The sequence below is a fragment of the Peromyscus eremicus genome, chromosome 5, assembly GCF_949786415.1.
Source record: "Peromyscus eremicus chromosome 5, PerEre_H2_v1, whole genome shotgun sequence".
NCBI lineage: Eukaryota > Metazoa > Chordata > Mammalia > Rodentia > Cricetidae > Peromyscus > Peromyscus eremicus.
In genome coordinates, this window is record NC_081420.1 from 63612133 (window position 1) to 63631640 (window position 19508).

At 42.2% G+C, this 19508-nt stretch overlaps 1 protein-coding gene across 1 annotated transcript; it reads right to left on the reverse strand.

Annotated features, from left to right (window-relative positions):
- Nucleotides 1-4685: 4685 nt before the first annotated feature.
- On the reverse strand, nucleotides 4686-19406 carry Cdnf (cerebral dopamine neurotrophic factor). Its single transcript, XM_059262440.1, has 4 exons — nucleotides 19171-19406; nucleotides 10865-10992; nucleotides 7813-7954; nucleotides 4686-5281 (listed from the first exon to the last, which is right to left on the reverse strand). The coding sequence occupies exons 1-4, from the start codon at nucleotides 19283-19285 to the stop codon at nucleotides 5103-5105; spliced, it is 564 nt and encodes a 187-aa protein (XP_059118423.1). The 5' UTR covers nucleotides 19286-19406; the 3' UTR covers nucleotides 4686-5102.
- Between the last annotated feature and the right edge of the window lie 102 nt (nucleotides 19407-19508).

Sequence of the window (19508 nt, forward strand, 5' to 3'; positions counted from 1 at the left end):
GATGGATCTCCGCTGAACTGCTGCTCAAAAACCTAAAAGCTTAACCAGGCTCTAGTTCCTGGTCCTCACGCCTTATATACCTTTCTGCTTCCTGCCATCACTTCCTGGGATTAAAGGCATGTGGCACCATGCCTGGCTGTTTCCAGTGTGGCTTTGAACTCATAGAGATCCAGACGAATCTCTGCCTTTGGAATGCTAGGATGAAAGGTGTGTGTGCCATTTTCTGGCCTCTATATGTAGTGTCTGTTCTGGTCTCTGACCCCAGATAAGTTTATTAGTGTTCACAATATATTGGGGAACACAATATCACCACATATGTGCATGTATAGGAGGATACATGTGGACACCCAAGTTGATGTCAAGAATCATCTTCAGCCAGGTGGTGGTGGTGCACACCTTTAATCCCAGCACTCAGGAGGCAAAGGCAGGTGAATCTCTGTGAGTTCCAGGCCAGCCTGGTCTACAGAGTGAATTCCAGAATAGCCAGGACTGTTTAACAGAGAAACTTTGTCTCAAAAAAACAAACAAACAAACAAAAACAAAAAAAATCATCTTCAATTGTTCTTCTTCCTTATTGATTGACGCAGAGTCTAGTCTGGCTACCCAGCTTGCTCTAGACTTCCCTGTATTTGCCTTCTGAGGACATACTTACAGGAGGGCCCACACTCGCACCCCACATTTACATGGGTTCTGGGAATCCTGCACTGTAAACACTTTAACCAGTGAGCCATCTCCTCAGCCCCAGCCACCATATTTAAAATGCTATTTTATCAGTCCCACAATCCACTAGAGAGAGTGGTAAATTCAGGCCCAGCCAGTCCTGCCCAATCACAATTCCCCACATCTTTATCAGTGGAAAGGATAGCAAACACCTTCTAACAACATCTACTGTCTTAATTGGGTTTCTATTGCTGTAGAAAAAAATGCTGACCAAGAGTAACATGGAGAGGAAAGGGTTTATTTTGACTTACAGATTATAGTTGTCATTGAGGGAAGTCAAGGCAGGAACTCAAGGCAGGAAATGAAGCAGAGACATGGAGGGTGCCACTTACTGCTGGTTCCCTCTGGCTTGCTCGGCCTGCTTTCCTATATACTCCAGGACCACCTGCTCAGGGGTGGCGCCAGCTGCTTTGGGCTGGACCCTCTCATATTAATCAAGAAAATGTCCCCATAGTCTTGTCTACAGGTCAGTTTTATGTAGGCATTTTCTCAACTGAGGTTCCCTCTTCTCAGATGACCCTAGTTTATGTCAAGTTGATAAGAAAAAAACCCCAGCATATCTATACATTCCTTTTTCTACTGACCTTATGTTGCCAGATATATATATATATATATATATATATATATATATATATATATATATATATATATATTCATTCATTCTTAGGAGAATAACTTAATGCAACTAATTTCCTAATTTCAGTATTTTTTGATACTACAAATTTAAGAAGCCCGCACTATAACAAAAAGAAAAAAATGATAGATAGTAAGAAAAAATATGTTTCTATATTCAAAATGATCATATGCCCAAGATTTTTCTTAGGTGAAATTTTTTTTTCAAATATATTTTGAGAGAACAGCCACCAGCTATCCTTTCTTTCTGATGGGTGTCTTGAGAAGTCGCTTGGGTGTCTGTCCTTGCCTCTTACCTTGATTTTGAGGCAAAGTCCGTTCTTTGTTCATCACTGTGTACTCCAGGTTATCTGTGCCAGGAGTTTCCCAGAATTCTCCTGTTTTCAGCTCTCATCTCATCAGAGAGAAGCTAGAATTACAGATATGCACCCTGCCATGTCTGGGGTTTTTATGTGGGTTCTGGGGATCCAAGCTCAGGGCCTCACATTTGTAGGACAATTGTTTCACCCACAGAGCCAACTCCCTGGCCCCAACTCATTTTTATCACTTTTTTTTTCCAGATTGTGTAACTTCCACATCTTCTGTGCTCACAGATTTTTTTCATGGAAAATGCATACACAAACACATATGCAATGAGAGAAGCAGCAAGTTAAAATGAAAATAAAGGAGAAAAAGAATACTTCTCAAACCAAAAACAATAAAAGGGAAAATATTACCGCTTACATGCATGAATGATTGAAATAGCCAGGAGAAGGGTTATTTAGAGTAAATAACCAGGAATTACAGCCTGGGAGGCATGGCAAGAGAGAATTTATACCGCTCCTTGGAGATGGTTTGTGGACCCAGGGTTAGCAATGAAACCATCACTAGGACAGGAAGCAAAAACTTCAGAGCTGAGTCTGTGGGACCATTGTGGCCACCAAATCCACCCTGAATTTCTGTCTACTGGACTTCTTTTCTGCAAGAGAATAAACTTTCTTCATTCCTAATGTAATACTGATATATTTAAATTCTATTCAAAACCTACCTGATTGAGGACTAGTGGATAGCTCAGTCAGTGGGTCTTGAAGGCCTGAGTTCAAATCTCCAGGACTCACATCAAAGCCAAGCATGGCTATGCATGCTTACAATTCCTGGACTGGAAAGAAGAGGTAGGCAGACCCCCAGGGCTCGCCGGCCAGCCAGGCTAGCTGCGAAGTATAAGCTTGAGGTTCAGTGAGAAACTCTGACTCAAGGGGGTAAGGTGGAGGGGGACAGAGCAGGACATTTGATATCCTCCAACCACTGCAGGCATGAGCAACAGCATGCATGTGTACATATGCAATACACACACACATACACACATACACACACACACACACACACATACACACACACAGCAGATAACTGAAGTTCTGTCTCAGACTCACAGGTTAAGAATATGCAGTATAGTACGCTTCCCTACTGCTCTATAGGAGCAAACTTCAGAAGTCTGTGAAGTATTTGTGTAAAACCTCTTTGAGAAAAAACAGACCATGCCAGCACTGAGGGGAAAAAAAAAAAAAAGAAGACAACATCAGTGATCTGAATGGCCTACTAAAAAGCGTTCCTATTACCTAGATTCCTGGGAGGCGGGAGTGACACAAAAATATGACCTAATTTTGAAATCAGGGAGCTAAGGTTATTTCCAAATGATAAGTTTTATAAGTTCAAGTGCAAAATAGAAACATTGTAGTGATCTGAATAAGAATGTCCTCCTAGGCTGATATATTTGAATGCTTATTCACCAAGGAGTGGCACTATTTGAGAAGGTTTAGGAGGTGTGGACTCTTGGAGGAAGTATATCACTAGGGGTAGGCTTTGAGGTTTTAAAATCCCATGCTAGGCCCAGTATCTTATCTTCCTGCTGCCTGTAGATCTGGATATAGAATTCTCAGCTGCTTCTCCAGCACCGTGTCTGCCTGCCTGCTGCTGTGCTCCCTACCATGATGATAATAAACTAAACCTCTGAAACTGTAAACAAGCCACCAATTAAATGCTTTATTTTACAAGAGTTGCTGTGGTTGTGGTGTCTCTTCACAGCAATAGAACACTGACTAAGACACAGATAGGTTTTTAGAAACTTTTTAAAGTTTAATTTGGGTATTTTTGTTTCTATTTTCTGTGTATAGTGCCTGCAAGGACATCTTTCCACCACTTGTGTGCCTGGTGCCTGTGGGAGGTCAGAAGGTGTTGTAGGCCCTGGAACTGGTGTTACAGACGACTGTGAGCTGCTTTGTGGGTTCTGGGGATGGGATCTGGGTCCTCGGGAAGAGCAGCTAGTTCTCTTAACCACTGAGCCAGTTCTCCAGTTCAACCTTGGTATTTCTTAAATACAACTCAAAATGAAGGAGGCTATTCCCACACGGCAAGAAAACTGCTGAAGTCCAGAAATAATAACCACCTCAGGCCGCTCATTACACGACTCCTTTATTCTCGTTTTTCAGTTACACACCCTACACATCTCCTTGGGGAGCACTAACTCGCTAACAAGCTCACTCATATCCCATTGCTCGGCTGAAAATGCATCATTTGAAAGTGAACAATATTCTGCCAATGTATATTTATTGTCTGAATAAGTTCTTCTCTACTCCACAGGTTACCAGTAAGTTCATTTGATTATTGAAATGAACAGTTGTTTTTAATCAATTAATTTTGGGTAATCCTCAAATAACTTTTACAACTGTTTATTAGATAGAATTAATGTATGATAAAATACCCACATCTTAATTATACCTCTATATCAATATGATGATCATATCTCTCATCACCTGCCCTGATAAGGGACATTCCCATCACCCCAGAACATTTCAAGGGAATGCTTTCTTGAATATCCACACCCCGACCTATGACACAAAGGCACCCACTTGTATCATGGGGTTCTTATTCTTCTATGGCTGGAAAACGGAGCTGAAAACATTGCTTACTGCTTAAAGCTGATAGAACAGCATTAGAAACCACAAGCGTCTCTGCTGCCTCATGTGCTGAGTGTGCTTCAGTCCAGTATGTGACAGTGAAAGAGGACTCTAAGCTTGGGTCACTTGGCAACTCGAAGGCGATTATAACGAGCCCAAACATAGACTCAGACAGGGCAGCATCCTGGAAGGAGGAGCTGATGCAGAGACCGCGGACGGATGCTGCTTACTGGCTTGCTTCCCATGGCTTGCTCAGCCTGTCTTCTTACAGAACACAGGACCACCAGCCCGTGCAGTCCCCCATCGGTTCATTTTTAATGTGTGTTCCCCGGTTAGTGGTGATTAGGGGAGGCTCTGAGGTGAAGTCTAGCTGGCAGAAGTAGAGGTATCTTTGAAGGTCACAGCCTTACCCTTATTTGAACATCACTTTCTGCTTCTCAGTCCCCCATAATGACAACCGTCTCTGCCGAGCGCCTGTCTCCGTGCTCTGAGCTGCTCTGCCATTAGCTACCCCGACATGATGGGCTGAAACCATGAGTAAATATCCCTCCCCTGACTCACTTCTGCCGGGCGCCATTGTCACAGTCGTGCAAAGAGAACCCCTGCACCTTCCAAAGGAGGAGGAGAAAGGCACTTTGAGGTCTCCGGACTCTGCAAACGTGGGTGACCAGCAGGAAGCATTGGTTAATCACAAGCCTAAGCAGCACAACAGTGAGTATACCACCAGGGCGGTCCCTGGTTAGCCTTAACCAACACATCCATGTCTTAGACGGTCGTTTTGCTCTAACTACAGTCCATGTGCACCAATAGCTGAGGTCAGAGCTCCGTTTGGGGGTGCATCTCCGCATATTTGGGGGCCAGTTCTTTGATGAGGTTGACGTAGTCGTTTTTTTCTACACAGGCCTTGCACTCTTCCCCCCAGCTGTGCAGGATCTGCTTCAGTTCCGCGACTCTCATCTTCCCCAGGTCCACCGACGCCAAGTCCAATTTCTTCTCTAAAGGTTAAAAAGGAACACACGATTGAACGACAAAACAAAACAAAATTTCATGCAACTTCGTTCTCCTTCAGTGTGAGACAATTCCCCTTCCATGGAGATCAAGACACGCCCAGTAAAAATGCAGTATCACCAGTCAGCTCTCTACACCCTTGGGTTCTATGTCCTTGAATGCTACCAATCATAGACCAATGATATTCGGGAAGGGTAATATTGAATCTATGTTGCGCATGTACAGAGATTTTCTTGTCATAATCCCCTAAACAATACAGTATAACAACTGTTTACTGGCCAGCAAGATGAAGTGGATGAAGTCATTTGCTACCAAGCCCAAGGACTTAAGTTCAATCTCCAGGGATCCACACAGTGGAAAGAGGGAACTGACTCCCACAGATTGTTCCCTGTCCTTCACGTGTGTGCTGGGGCACACATGCACTTACGTTTTTATACTTTCACAGGAGTGTGAGCACACAAGTGTGTGCACACACAAAGTATGTAATGGAAAACTATTACATGACATTTACATTGTATGATGTAATATTAGTAATCTGAAGATGACTTAGAGTTAAGAAGAGGACATGCCTGAATTCTATGCAAATGCTATGCCAGTTTATACTAGGAACTTGAACCCCTGGGGATTTTGTCATCCTCCACTGTATAAAGACACCAGGATAGTTTGCATTCCCACCATCCTCCTAAAGGGCTGTGTGGCTTCAAAACAAGGGCCTGGAAGCTTTGCAGAGTTCTCCAGTCTGCATTCCTGAAACAAACTTAATTGCTTAATTGCTTCTCCGAAGGTTGAAAAGACAGAAATTTATAAATAAAAGCCAGTGTCTTTGGCATGGCCTTCATTGTGGCTAACTAACAGACATAGGCCATAACTAACCAGCAGGTTATCGTCCAGTTTAAAGAGAAGATACATCTCCAATAATGTATGTGAGCATTATGGAGTCTCCATAATAATGTGAAGAATCAGGGCCGGAGAAATGGCTCTCTGGTTAAGAGCATATTCTGCTCTGCAGAGGGACCAAGGTCAAGTCCCAGAACCCACAACAGGTACTTCATAACCACCTCAAAGCCCAGTTCCAGGGGATCTGACAGTAGGCTGAAAAGAACTTATAACTATTGATACACTCAAGAGAAGTGGATGAAGGAGAAGAGAAACTTCAAGTAAACGTCAGCAGTTTCTCTGATATTTTTCCTGGGAAAGAAATGGCATCTCCCTAAATTTAAAAGGGAGAATGCCACAATACTCTTAAAAGTACAAGAAAGAGGTCAATACAAAAATTAAAATTAGTTTATGGCTTCCCAAGGTTCTCTAATGGCCAGTGTTCTCATGCATAAATAAATATTAATTTTCTCTATAATATTTGATACTTTTTCTAATATTTAAGAAGCCCTTTGAGGTGAAACCACTCACTGAATGTACAAGTCTTTGAAAATGGATTTGTTGTATGAAATACTCAACACACAGCTGTCCCTTGTGTGAACATGTTTTGTATGGACTCAGGGCTTCCTGCCTCTACCCTACTACTCCTTTGAAGTCAATAAAAAGGGACACTTACTCATAAAAACTACCCTGGAAGTCAGGGCCTGTGCTTGGCAGACTAAGAATGAGGTTGTCCTTGGTACCGTTCAACCCTGAACCTGTTCCTTGTTTGCCGTGTAGCTATGGTATGTATGCACATTACACAGCTGTGGTGGGAAATGAGGCTAAATGATTCAGATCTGGATGCTAACTACTTAGGTCATTTACAGTAATACAGTGTGTGTGTGTGTGTGTGTGTGTGTGTGTGACAGAAAACAACTTACGCAAAAAGAAAGTCTCCATCCGTGGAATTTCAGGTGTTAAGGATAGCTGAGGGAAAAATTTTCCCAGCCTTTCATCACACTGACTCCATCTACGCAAAAGGCTGGCCCAGATACAATTCCTCAGTATAAGAATAGATTTAATCATGTGAAATTTATAAGGCCAAGGATAGTTTTAAATAGGACATCCCCTTCCTTTCCTGGCTGTTTATTTTAGGCACCTCTGATGAGCTACGTCATCATGCAAGACCTGGTTTGATGGGACTAGCCCAGTTCCTGAAAGTGAAAGGCGAAAGACGGATGAACACACCTAGGATGAAAATGCAGTCACTTTACGACTTCAGAGCCCTGCTGCCATTGAACGCATGAACTCATGTCTTCAGCGTCCACCATGCCTGGTTCTTCTATTCATTTTCACAAACTGTCCAGACACACATGGCTGACATCACCTTAGTAAACTAGGAACTTAAACTCTGGGACTGGCAGTTCCAACTTAATGCCAATTATTCATTAGTATCCAATATTTGCTATTAGGTTATTATTAGTTCATTTATTTCTCTTCCTTTATATGAGGTCAGCCGCCATAAAACACCATTCAGCAACCTGTCAGCGAGTGGAGAATTCCGTCTCTCTAACGCTGGCTTTTTAGATAACATGGCCCAGTGTTTCAAAGCTGGACGACACATGGAACACAGTGGCAAAGACAGTTGAGTCTCTCGTACCATACTTTAGCTCACAAATCTGGCTGTCCATCTTCTTCAGCCTCTCACAGATCTTCACTATGGGCATGTGCACACTCATGGGACGTGTAACTTCACCTAGGATCTTGGTGGCTGCGTCTTTGGTGGCTCCCAGATAATAGCACTAGAAAGAGAATGATGGGCAATACGGGGCTGGTGAGATGATTTGGATGGTACAGGTGCCTGCCGCCAGGACTGACAACCTTAGCGTGATCCCCGAGTCCGATGTGGTAGGAGGAGAAAACTGACTCCTGCAAGTTGTCCTCTGACCTCTATATGCAGGCCGCACACATGCATACATAATAGATCAATGAAACATGACTGAAAAGACTTAGCGTTCCCGATAATGAATAAAAGCAAGAAAAAACGGTATAAAGAAGGGAGAACGAGGCGGGGCAGTGGTGGCACACACCTTTAATCCCAGCACTTGGGAGCCAGAGGATGTGGATCTCTGAGTTCGAGGCCAGCCTAGTCTACAGAGCTAGTTCCAGGACAGCTAGGGCTGTTACACAGAGAAATCCTGTCTCAAAAAAACAAAATAAAAAAAGGGGTGGGGGTAGGGGAGAACGAGGTCAGCTTTGTTTTCATAGTCCAGCTATTAAATTTTAACCCTGGCTGGCTGAGGCACCTGAAGACCAGTGACTCCAGCCTTTGTCATCAGGCTAATTAGATGCACCTGATAATTCCCGAGATAGTGACAGATGGGCAAGAAGAGCTCACACTTAGTGTTTGCTCTGTCAGGCACTGCTCTCACTTCTTCAAAGGGATTAGCTTATTCACTGCTCACAGTAATCCTGAGAAGTGAGTGCTATTATTATCCCCATGTTGTTTTCGAGACAGTAGAAGATCACCCAGCCCAAAAGTAGAAAAGACAGAATTATGCAGTCCAGCATTTTAGCTGTCACATATATCACACTGCCTTTCCAGTTACCTGACTTAAAATTTTACAGATACAAATATAAAGTCAGGTGGTGATGGCACATGCCTTTAACCCCAGCACATGAGAGGCAAAAACAGAGACAGGTGAATCTCTGAGTTCGAGGCCAGCCTGGTCTACAGAGCAAGTTCCAGGACAGCCAGGGCTACACAGAGAAACCCTGTCAAAAAAAAAAAAAAACCAGGCATATATATGTGTGTCTGTGTGTGTGTGTGTGTGTGTGTGTATATATATATATATATATATATATATATATATGGCTGGAGGCATGGTCCAACATTTAAGAGTTCATACAGTTCTTCCAAAGACCTGAGTTGGGTTCTTAACATCTACCCATATCACGCAGTTCACAACATCTTGTGTCTTCAGCTGGAGGGTATCTGACACCCTCTTTTGGCCTCTGCAGGCACCTGCATTCACAGTGCACAAACCCCTACACAGAATCACACACATACACATTATTAAAAATAAAAATAAATCTTTACTTGTGTTTATATACAAATAAATGACAAGCCGGGCGGTGGTGGCGCACACCTTTAATCCCAGCACTCGGGAGGCAGAGCCAGACGGATCTCTGTGAGTTCAAGGCCAGCCTGGGCTACCAAGTGAGTTCCAGGAATGGCGCAAAGCTACACGGAGAAACCTTGTCTCGAAAAACAAAACAAAACAAAAAAAACACACACAAATAAATGACAAGAGTTTGGCAATGTGTCAATCACTGATACACATTAACATGACCACTTTAGGCTAAAAAGAACTGGTCTGGTACCTGAGATATAGCTCAGTGGTAAAACACATGCTTAACTCATACAAAGTTGTAGGTTCAATACCAAGATGGAAAAAAAATGATTTGATCTAAAATTGTCTTTATTGAATATTGAAATAAGCTATACATTAAATTCAGGAAACACGGGGGCTGGAGAGATGGCTCAGAGGTTAAGAGCAATGGCTGCTCTTGCAGAGGTCCTGAGTTCAATTCCCAGCAACCACATGGTGGCTCACAACCATCTATAATGAGATCTGGTGCCCTCTTCTGGCCTGCAGGTATACATGCAGGCAGAACATTGTATACATAATAAATAAATAATTAAAAAAATTTCAGGAAACACAATCATACACACACACACACACACACATATATGCCTCAATCATTACATGTGAGTGATACTGAGATGATTTATGGGTTTGACTAAGTGTCTTGGTAACAAATGCAAAAGCCTTATAATAGTAAATTATTACCAGAAACAGCTTTACAATTCGGCTTAAGAAAATGTAAAATTGCTTGCCTGTGATTTATTTAGAAAGGAAAACTGGATTACTCTCAATAAAAATCCATAGTGAATGAAAAAATAGAAAGAAAGAAAAAGGAAAGGATGCTGGGAAGTGGTGGTGCATGCCGTTAATCCCAGCACTTGGGACGCAGAGGCAGGCGGATCTCTGTGAGTTCAAGGCCAGCCTGGTCTATAGAGTGAGTTCCAGGAAAGCTCCAAAGCTACACAGGGAAATCCTGTCTAAAAAAAAAAAAAAAAAAAAAAAGGAAAGGACATGACATGACTGCTCCTAGGTATGGTGGAGGAGAAGGTTTATTGTAGATAAAAGTGAGAGCATAGTCAGAGGCAGAGATGTCTGGAAGAGTCCAGAGTGGAGGTCACCCTGAGCCGTGTGAGGAGAGCAGAGAGGGTAAGGGAGAGGGGATAGAGGGGAACAGCCAGGAGGCCCCAAAGAGAAGGGGTAACCAAAATGGCTGGAAGGACATCTGGGGGAAAGAAAGCCCAGCCCCGGCTGGAGAAGTTTAGGCTAGGGGACAGAGTATGCCAACCAGGAGGACCCTGTAACAGGGAGGGACTGAGGGATGCTGGGAGTACCTAGTGGACAGGTCCCCACTTTAATTTGTTAAATAGGCACTTCAGCCATCTGTCCCAGGGTTTGAGACTTAACACATAGGACTGTGTTTCCCAGAAGATTGACTTCTGCTTCCATCTACAATAAGCATGTTTGAAGTAGGCACTGAAGTAGGAAGACACCAACTCCAAGTGGAAAAGGGAAACTTGGTAGTAGTTCTTTTGAAGCACACTGGAAAAATGAAATTTACCATACCAGGCGGTTTTCTTTTCCTTGGGCATCCAAGCAAAAGTTGATCAACTCTTTCTCTATGGTGTCCACAGAAAAGTCTATTCCTCTGGTTAGCAAGGAGTTGTAGAATCGGTTTAAGAATTCTTTACATACTAGAAGGAAGAGAGACTTAGGTCTGTTACAAAATTCTACCTCTACCGCATCTATGACCATGACCCACCCACCAAGCGAGAAAAATATAGGTATGATTCAGGGCTGGAGAGGTGGCTCAGCAATTAAGAGCACTTGCAGCTCTTACAGAGGACCCAGGTTCGGTGCCTGCCACCTACAGCTTACAACCACGTGTAACTGCAGTTCTAAGGATCTGATGCCCTCTTTTGGCGTTCATTGGCACCAGGCACATGGTTGCATACATTCAGGCTAACACTTATATGCATAACATTTACAATATATAGGTAGGATTCAATGCATTATGACCATGGATTCAAACGCTAAACATTATTTGGGGGGTCTGTTACTAAAGCCATGAATGCAGTAGACAGAATCTACCAGTCAGTCTTTGGAACCAAGTTCCACCTAAAATGAAAACCTTTTGTATAAACTTTGGCAGACCCTAAAAGATAAGATAGCTTTTGTATAGGATATGGTCTTGGGAATAACTTTGCTTCAGGCATAGAGAAAAACCAGAATAACTATAATACCTTAAATAAAGTTCCTTAGCATGCACAAGTATTTATGTTCCTCCCCATGAGTCTGAGATTGGTGGAATTCTAATCTGCTTTTTTATACTTTATGTATAGCATAGTTAAATCCTAACTTGAAGAACATTATTCAATCCCAATTGTCTTGAGCTGTGAGAGATGGGACTCGGAATAGGCGCAGCCGTGAGCAACCACCACATTAACCCTTGTCAGGGCTGGCGGGTGCTGGCTCTGATGCAAGCATTGCATGTATTTTAACTCCTTCAAGGTTCCCAACAAAGCTATGGCATAGATACATCACTACCCTCTTTACAGATAGAGAGCCTGAGCCAGAGAGACATCCCCTAACTTGCTGGGCAAGTAGTAAAGAGGGCACTTGATCCCCAGTGGCCCCGGCCCTGTGAAAGGAAGAAGAAATCTTTTCTTCTTTGAGATGTTTTTGTCAGGATGTATGTCCCAGCAAGGAGCAACATCACTAATGCACATAGCCTCTCTCCTGATCTTCTGGAAATCCAATGAACATATGCTGAGTTTTCTTTATCTTTATTATCTCTTTCCCATCTTATCCTTTCATCTCTCTGTGATACATTCTTAGCCATCTTTTTACCCACTACTAGTAATAGTCTCATGTATCCCAGGCTGGTCTCAAACTCCCTATTTAGCTAAACTTTTGATTCTCCTGCTCCACACCCCAAGAGCTAGGATTACAGGTGAATACAACCATATTATGCAATATTGTGGCTCAAACTCAGAGTTTCATACATGCCAGGCAAGCACTCTACCAGCTGAGCTACATCCACAGTCCACCTCTTAGATCTTGTTATACACTATTTCTTTTTCTCACTGGCATCTGATCTGCTGTTGGTCTTATCAACTTTATTTACAGAAGTTTAACTGGCTCTTTCCCAAAAGCCTCTGCTCTATATTTATATTACTAATCCTTTCACTTCTTTAAACATAAAATAAAGTCAATTTAATGACTGATAATAACCAAACCTGAAATCTTTTCAAGTAGACTACTTCTGTCTCTGGTCTCAACTGGCCGTAACCTATGATACCCTCCTTCCCCATCCTGAATGAGAATGTGATTGGAAAACCACTCATAGCACCCCCTCAACTTCACAATCACAAGGTTAAACACCACACTCTACAGTGTACCGTGTTCCAAAACTATGCTGCTTGGCAGATTGGGTGTACTGAATGCAGCTTGGCTTATGATATTTTCAATTTATGATGGGGATGTAACCTCATTGTAAGTTAAAGACTAACACACACACACACACACATACACACACACACACACACACACACACATTTGGTATTGGTTCTATTGCTCTGATGAATTCTGACTAATGCATAATTCAAGTAGAAACAGTGAGGAAACCTCTTGGTACAGTCATGCATCTCTTAATGATGGGGATGTGTTGCTTCTGAAATGTGTTGCTAGGTGACTTTATTGTAGGAACATCAAAGAGGGTACTTACAGAAACTTAGATGTTGTAACCTGCTACACACCAAAGTCATAGTGTACAGCTCATTGTTCCTGGGCTACATGATTGGCAGGTATGTTCAATTTTTTAGAATTATAACACTGCATTGTCATGTACAAAGTTTCTGCTCAAGAACCATGCAACAGCTACAAGTAAACACATACACAACGAAACAAAAAAAAAACCATACACACACAAAATCTTACAATATATTGTGATTTTATGTTGAACTACATTCATAGCTATCTTGAACCATATGCAGCCTGCAGCCACAAGATGATCATGCCTGTGTGTAGAACATGTTACCATACTGAATGCTGTAGGTAAGTTTTGCTCAATTTTAGGTACATAAATATAAGAAAGGTACAGTAGAAACTGAATATTAATAATCAAGACTGGAACAACGGCTCAGCGGTTAAGAGCACTCACTGCTCCACCAAAGGACCCAGCACCCAAATCAGGTGGCTCACAACTGCCTGAAACTCCAGTTTCAAGGGATCAGGCGCCCTCTTCTGGCCTCTGAAAGTTTCTGCACACATGCATTCTATAGATCAAACAGAGACATATAAATAAATAAAAACAAGTCTTCAGAAAAGAGAGTTTTAAAATAAGATGGTATGCCTGCACCTGGCTCTTACTAGAAATGGAGCCTGGAGAAGTAGAAGCTGAGCTGGGGGAGCCAGGAAGGGGTGAGCCAACGTGACAGTCAAGGGAGGTAGACACTGAGGTAGACACTATAGGCACCGAACACAGACTACATGAAATTCGGTGGGGAGGGGGGGGATTAGTTTTTTTTTTCTTTCATGATAAATGAACCTTAGCTTACTATAAGTTTTCCATCATATAAACTCTCTTTAATTTTTAAAGAAACTATTTGACCGTTTTGTTATGACACTAAGCTTGAAACACAAATATTGCACTATATCTTCCTTCTTTAAATCTTTATTAAGTTCTTAATTTATTTATTACTTTTTAAACTTGTTTGTTAAACACTAAGACACAAAAACATGCATTAGTCTAAGCCTGCATGGGGTCTGTTTATTCCAGGATCAACACAAACAAATGATTAAAAAATGATTTAACATCAGTGAGTGATAGAAAATTTTCATAATTACATAGAACCATTTTTGTATACATGGTCCATTTGTTGGCTGAAATGTTAATATGCAGCACATTGTTATAAATCTGAGAACTGGGATATGATCTAGGATGATACATAAATGTGTAATTCATCATATTCAAGCAAATATTCCAAAGATGGCATCACAGAGAAAAGGGAGATGAAGAAAGTATAGGCCTGGGTATCACCTTCATGAAACGCCAACGTTTAGAAGTTGAGGATGTAAGACAGAATCAGAAAAGCACTCCTCGGAACAGCCAGTAAAGCAGAACAAGAGAAAGGACCAGTGTTCTCTCTAGAGGCAAATGATGAAAACACATCTAACTGATCAACAATGTTATGAGCCACTGATAGAGTGACAAATGTCTCCTGACATATCAGCTTAATTATCAAACACATTAAGTCTGCAAAGAACACAGCTGCTGTCATGATCTTGCTGCCGGTGAGCAGGAATTCATCAGTCTCTAAGCAACTTTCCATTTTGTCTTCCTACAAGAGAGATTCGGTCTTGCGAAGTCTCCTATCACTTCCCCAACATGTCCTCATATGATTTCTTAACCTCAACTGTCACCTTTTCCAAATGAGGAAAAGACAGACATTTGGCTCACCAAAACTTGCATGAAATTTTGCCACAGCACATTTATAGCCTTTTGTTCAATAATGTGCCTAGTATGTGTCATAATAATTTTGAAAACCACAGGATGAGAGACATCATCCAGAAAGACTTTTTTTTTTTTTTTTTTTTTGAGACAGGGTTTCTCTGTGTAGCTTTGTGCCTTTTTCCTGGAACTCATTCTGTAGCCCAGGCTGGCCTCAAACTCACAGAGATCCACCTGCCTCTGCCTCCCAAGTGCTGGGATTAAAGGCTTGTGCCACCACCGCCCGGCCAGAAAGACTTTTTAAAAGTACATAGTTGAGCCAGGCGGTGGTGGCACATACCTTTAATCCCAGCACTCGGGAGGCAGAGGCAGAAGAATCCCTGTGAGTTCAAGGCCAGCCTGGGCTACAGAGCAAGATCCAGGACAGGCACCAAAATTATACAGAGAAACTCTGTCTCAAAAAAAAGTACATAGTTGCATGGCAGATAGTGAAATGATTTTTTGAATCTTTTGAGAAACACATTAATTAGGTGCTGTGGGGAAAAAAAGCAGGAGAAACTACCTGGAGGAAACTGGGAAACCCCTGAAAGACTTTTTTAAACCAAGGAGCAATGTGACAACCCTCACAGGGGGCTAGAGATGGGGCAAAGTACAGGATGGAAGGACACAAGGACAGTAGAAAGTAAAAGCAGTGAAAGTCTGTAGAAAGGCAGAGAAACCAGCGGAAGGGAGAATCAATAAACAAGCAATTGGTTGACAGAAAGAAGGAAAAAGACATATAGAACAAACCAGTTAATAACTGACCTTGCAGCATAGGAACAAGCTCCTAAAGAATAAAAAGTGGGGAGGATTACTTTTTAACTATGTTGAGTTTTTGAAATGTTAGCCATTCCATAATCACCTAATGGACAATATGTCTGGAACTGTGGGAAGATGGCATCTTGGCTATAGAGATGTAGGATTTACTAGACTGTCAGATAGATTGATTTTTATTGCACTGTATGTAGACTGATAATAAATATGGACAGAGGGCACAACACTGAACAATTCCAACATTTAAATCATGGCTAGGCCAAGCCTGGTGGCACATGTCTTTAATCCCAGCACTTGGGTGCTACATAGTGAGCCCTTGTGTCGAAAGTGAGAGAGAGAGAGACAGAGACAGAGACAGAGAGAGACAGAGACACAGAGAGAGACAGAGAGACACAGAGAGACACAGAGACAGAGAGAGGGGAGGGGAGGGAGGGAGGCAGGGAGGGAGGAAAGAAGGAAGGAAGGAAGGAAGGAAGGAAGGAAGGAAGGAAGGAAGGAAGGAAGGAAGGAAGGGAAAGGAAGGAAGGGAAGGCAGCCATGGCCAGAGGATTCGAAGCACAGGAAGAAATCTGAAAAATGTTTGCAGTGACAAAAGGCAAAGACAAGAGAAACAGCAGCATCAAGACCATCAGGACAAGAGTTTCTGAAAGGAAAATAAAATTAACAACAGTGGCACGTGCCACAGAGAAACCCAAGTTTAATCCTTGAACTTAGATGAAGTTATTCTCTAATAACTTCAGCAGGGATGATTGAAGCTGGTAGCTTAAGGTTCCTGGCTTGTGTTTGTTAGTGTGCTATCAAATAGTTACCTTTCTTGTATTCATGCTGCAGGGCTTTCTTTGTTTATTAAAGTAGTTTCATACATCAATCTATACTGATTTCAAAATAGTTTAAGTTCCATAATAAAATCCTTTTCAAGTTTTCTCAGAAAACCTCAAATTACCTAAGCCCAAGACTCACAAACTAAACTGTCTACAGGGACTGGTTAAGCAAAGTGAATAAGAAAAGCAAATTGAAAATCTCCCCCAACCAGAACACATCAACAGGTCGAAAGGGGCCCATGACCATATGTTGTTGGTTGGTTTTTGGCTCTTTTCTCTTTTGAGGGGTCCGCCACCCAGCTCCCAAATACATCACACAGAGTGGCTTATTCTTAACTACAAATACCAGGCCTTAGCTTGGCTTGTTTCTTGCCAGCTTTCCTTAACTTTAAATTATCCCATCTACCTTTTGCCTCTGGGCTTTTCCCCTTCTTTTACTTCTGTAAATCTTACTCTTACTCTGTGGCTTGCTGTGTAGCTGGGTGGCTGGCCCCTGGAGTCCTCCTCCTTCTCTGGCTCCTCCTTCCTTTCACTCCTCTATCTCTGTTTTTCTTCCTCCTCCCAGAGTTCTCCTTCTATATATTCTCTCTGCCTGCCAGCCCCACCTATCTCTCTCCTGCCTTGCTATTGGCTGTTCAGTTCTTTATTAGACCATCAGGTGTTTTAGACAGGCAAAGTAACACAGGTTCACAGAGTTAAACAAATGCAACATAAGCAAAAATAACACGCCTTAAAATAATATTCTACAACAACCATGTTTTACCACGGCTATATTATATACAATATACTGTATTATTATATGCAGTATAATACATGCTGTGTTATATGCAATATAATACATTATTTTAATCTGATACACTGATGGGAAAATAAGTAACTAATAAATAAGTGCTCACAAGGGCTGATGAGATGGCTCAGTGTGTAAAAGAGCTGGCTGCCAAGTCTGATGGCCTGAGTTTGAGTCTCAGGACCCACACTGCAAAAGGAAAGGATTCTGTTCTCTGACCTCCTCACATACACTGTGGCATTTGTGCCAGACACACAAAATAAATAAAATTAAAAGGCTAATACACAGTAATAGAACACAATATAAAGTCTAGCTCTTGCTCCATGATAATTCCCACGTGTATGAGTATGTAGCCTCCTTACTGAATAAATAAGGATACATTAGTGGGTTAGCCAGACATGCAAACTAATAATCACAACAGACTAGTAAATTAGAAAAGGTGACAGGCTTCTCCATTAATCCAGATGCGCTATCTCTTCTGATATGTTTTCAGGCCAAAACTACAAAAAATTAATTATGAATGGCTCATCAAATCAATAGTACATGCCTCACAAATGAAGCTGAAATGTGTTGGGAAATATGAGATCTTTAAAAATTATTACATGTATTTATTTACTTACCTGTTTATTTGCTTATCTACTTATTGATTTATTTTGTAAGTCAGCACACCATGGCTATGTGTGGAGGTCAGGGGACTAATTGCAAGAGTGGCTTTTCTCCTTCAATCATGTAGGGTCTGGAGACACCAAACTGTAAGGGTCTGAGGACCAAACTGAGATTTTCAGGTTCGGGAACAATCACCTTTAGCTGTTGAGCCAACTGATTGCCCAAAATGAGATCTTTAACCGAAATTATAACTGTGAAACAACTATCTATCTACAGAGGGTTTTGTTTTGTTTTGTTTGTTTGTTTTTAAGATTTATTTATTTATTATGTATACAGTGTTCTGCATGCCAGAAGAGGGTGCCAGATCTCATTACAAATGGTTGTGAGCCACCATGTGGTTGCTGGGAATTGAACTCAGGACCTTTGGAAGAATAGCTAGTGCTCTTAACTGCTGAGCCATCTCTCCAGCCCCTACAGAGTTTTAAAATAACACTTAACCTATTTTAAAACTTCTAGAGAAAGATTGGATAATTGCTGATAGAAAGCGGGACTCCAATTATTAAGGTTTTATTTATTTACAGTAAGACTACACACTCAACCACTCATTCCATGTGAATCTTGTAAGTCTACATTTCCTGTTTAGTGTGTCCACCCTCAAGATCAGAGGACACACATTTAAATTTATTTCACTAAAACAAGGATGTTAAGTGCTGCAGTGGTCCCAAAGGAAGGGGCTATCAAAGCTCTCATCTTGGTTCTTGTTAACAGCCCTCTAAAATGTATGCTCTTTTTGTAAAACCTAGGTAGTACAACACCCTCAAAGCCAGGGGGTTTGGTGGAATGGATAAAGGTGTTCTGATCGCCAAGTCCATAAAAGAAAAAAAGTCAATATTTCTATTTTATCCTTCTCTTCTCAAGGAATTAATGTGCTCCCTTGTAAAGCGACTTCCGTCTATAAAGTGTTAACCAGCGTTAACTTTGTCTTTGATTTCAGCAACCCTAGCATATTATCTTGTTTTATTTTCCTTCTGGGAGTGACAAATTAGTTTGCACCTCAGAACATGTCTTATGCACAAAGAGGCAAATCTCCCCAGTTTAGGAGCAACAGAATTAAGTTGACAACGAGGTCATTTGCACAAAATCCAATACAAATCCTAACTCACTCCTTTTCCTGCGCCAACTTAATAACAGCAAAAAGCAGAACGTGTCCTCAAGCGTCACTGCGCCCAAGTCAAGCTTTTGCTTAGGCTGCGAAAGGTGGGGGTAAATGACTGACTGGGCCGCATTTCCTGGGTGAGATGTTATTTACAGCCTGGGCCGGGAGAAGCTGCTTAGATAACAGCTGGGCTGAGCTTGGTGTCGCCGCCATGCAAGCAGGTCACACACCGCTCACCTTCACAGTCAGCCCTCGGCTGCACACCGGCCTCCAGGCCCTGCGCCAGCACCAGGTCCGAGATCCAAAGCCCGGCGCAAAAGGTCACTAGGGTAGGTAGGCTGGTGCACCGCATGCTGAGCCTGGGACCGGGAACGGCCAGTGCCTCCTGCACTACTGTCGCCGTAGGCAACCTCGTGAGCCGGGAAAGAGGCAGGAAACAAGTGACGCAATTTCGCCAAGAGTTCCCATTGGCTCTCATGAACTGGGCTCAGGAGAGGAAGAAGCTAATGAGCCTCTTCCGGTCCTTTCCGCCTTGCGCGTGCGCGTTACGGCATACACGCCGGGCTCCAAAGGAG

Coding starts and splice junctions, on each gene's coding strand:
- Cdnf (XM_059262440.1), bottom strand. CDS start 19,285: ATGCGGTGCACCAGCCTACCTACCCTAGTGACCTTTTGCGCCGGGCTT. Junction 10,993..19,170: donor GCCGAGGGCTGACTGTGAAG/GTGAGCGGTGTG, acceptor TCTTCCTTCTAG/TATGTAAAGAATTCTTAAAC. Junction 7,955..10,864: donor AAGGAAAAGAAAACCGCCTG/GTATGGTAAATT, acceptor TTCTCTTTCTAG/TGCTATTATCTGGGAGCCAC.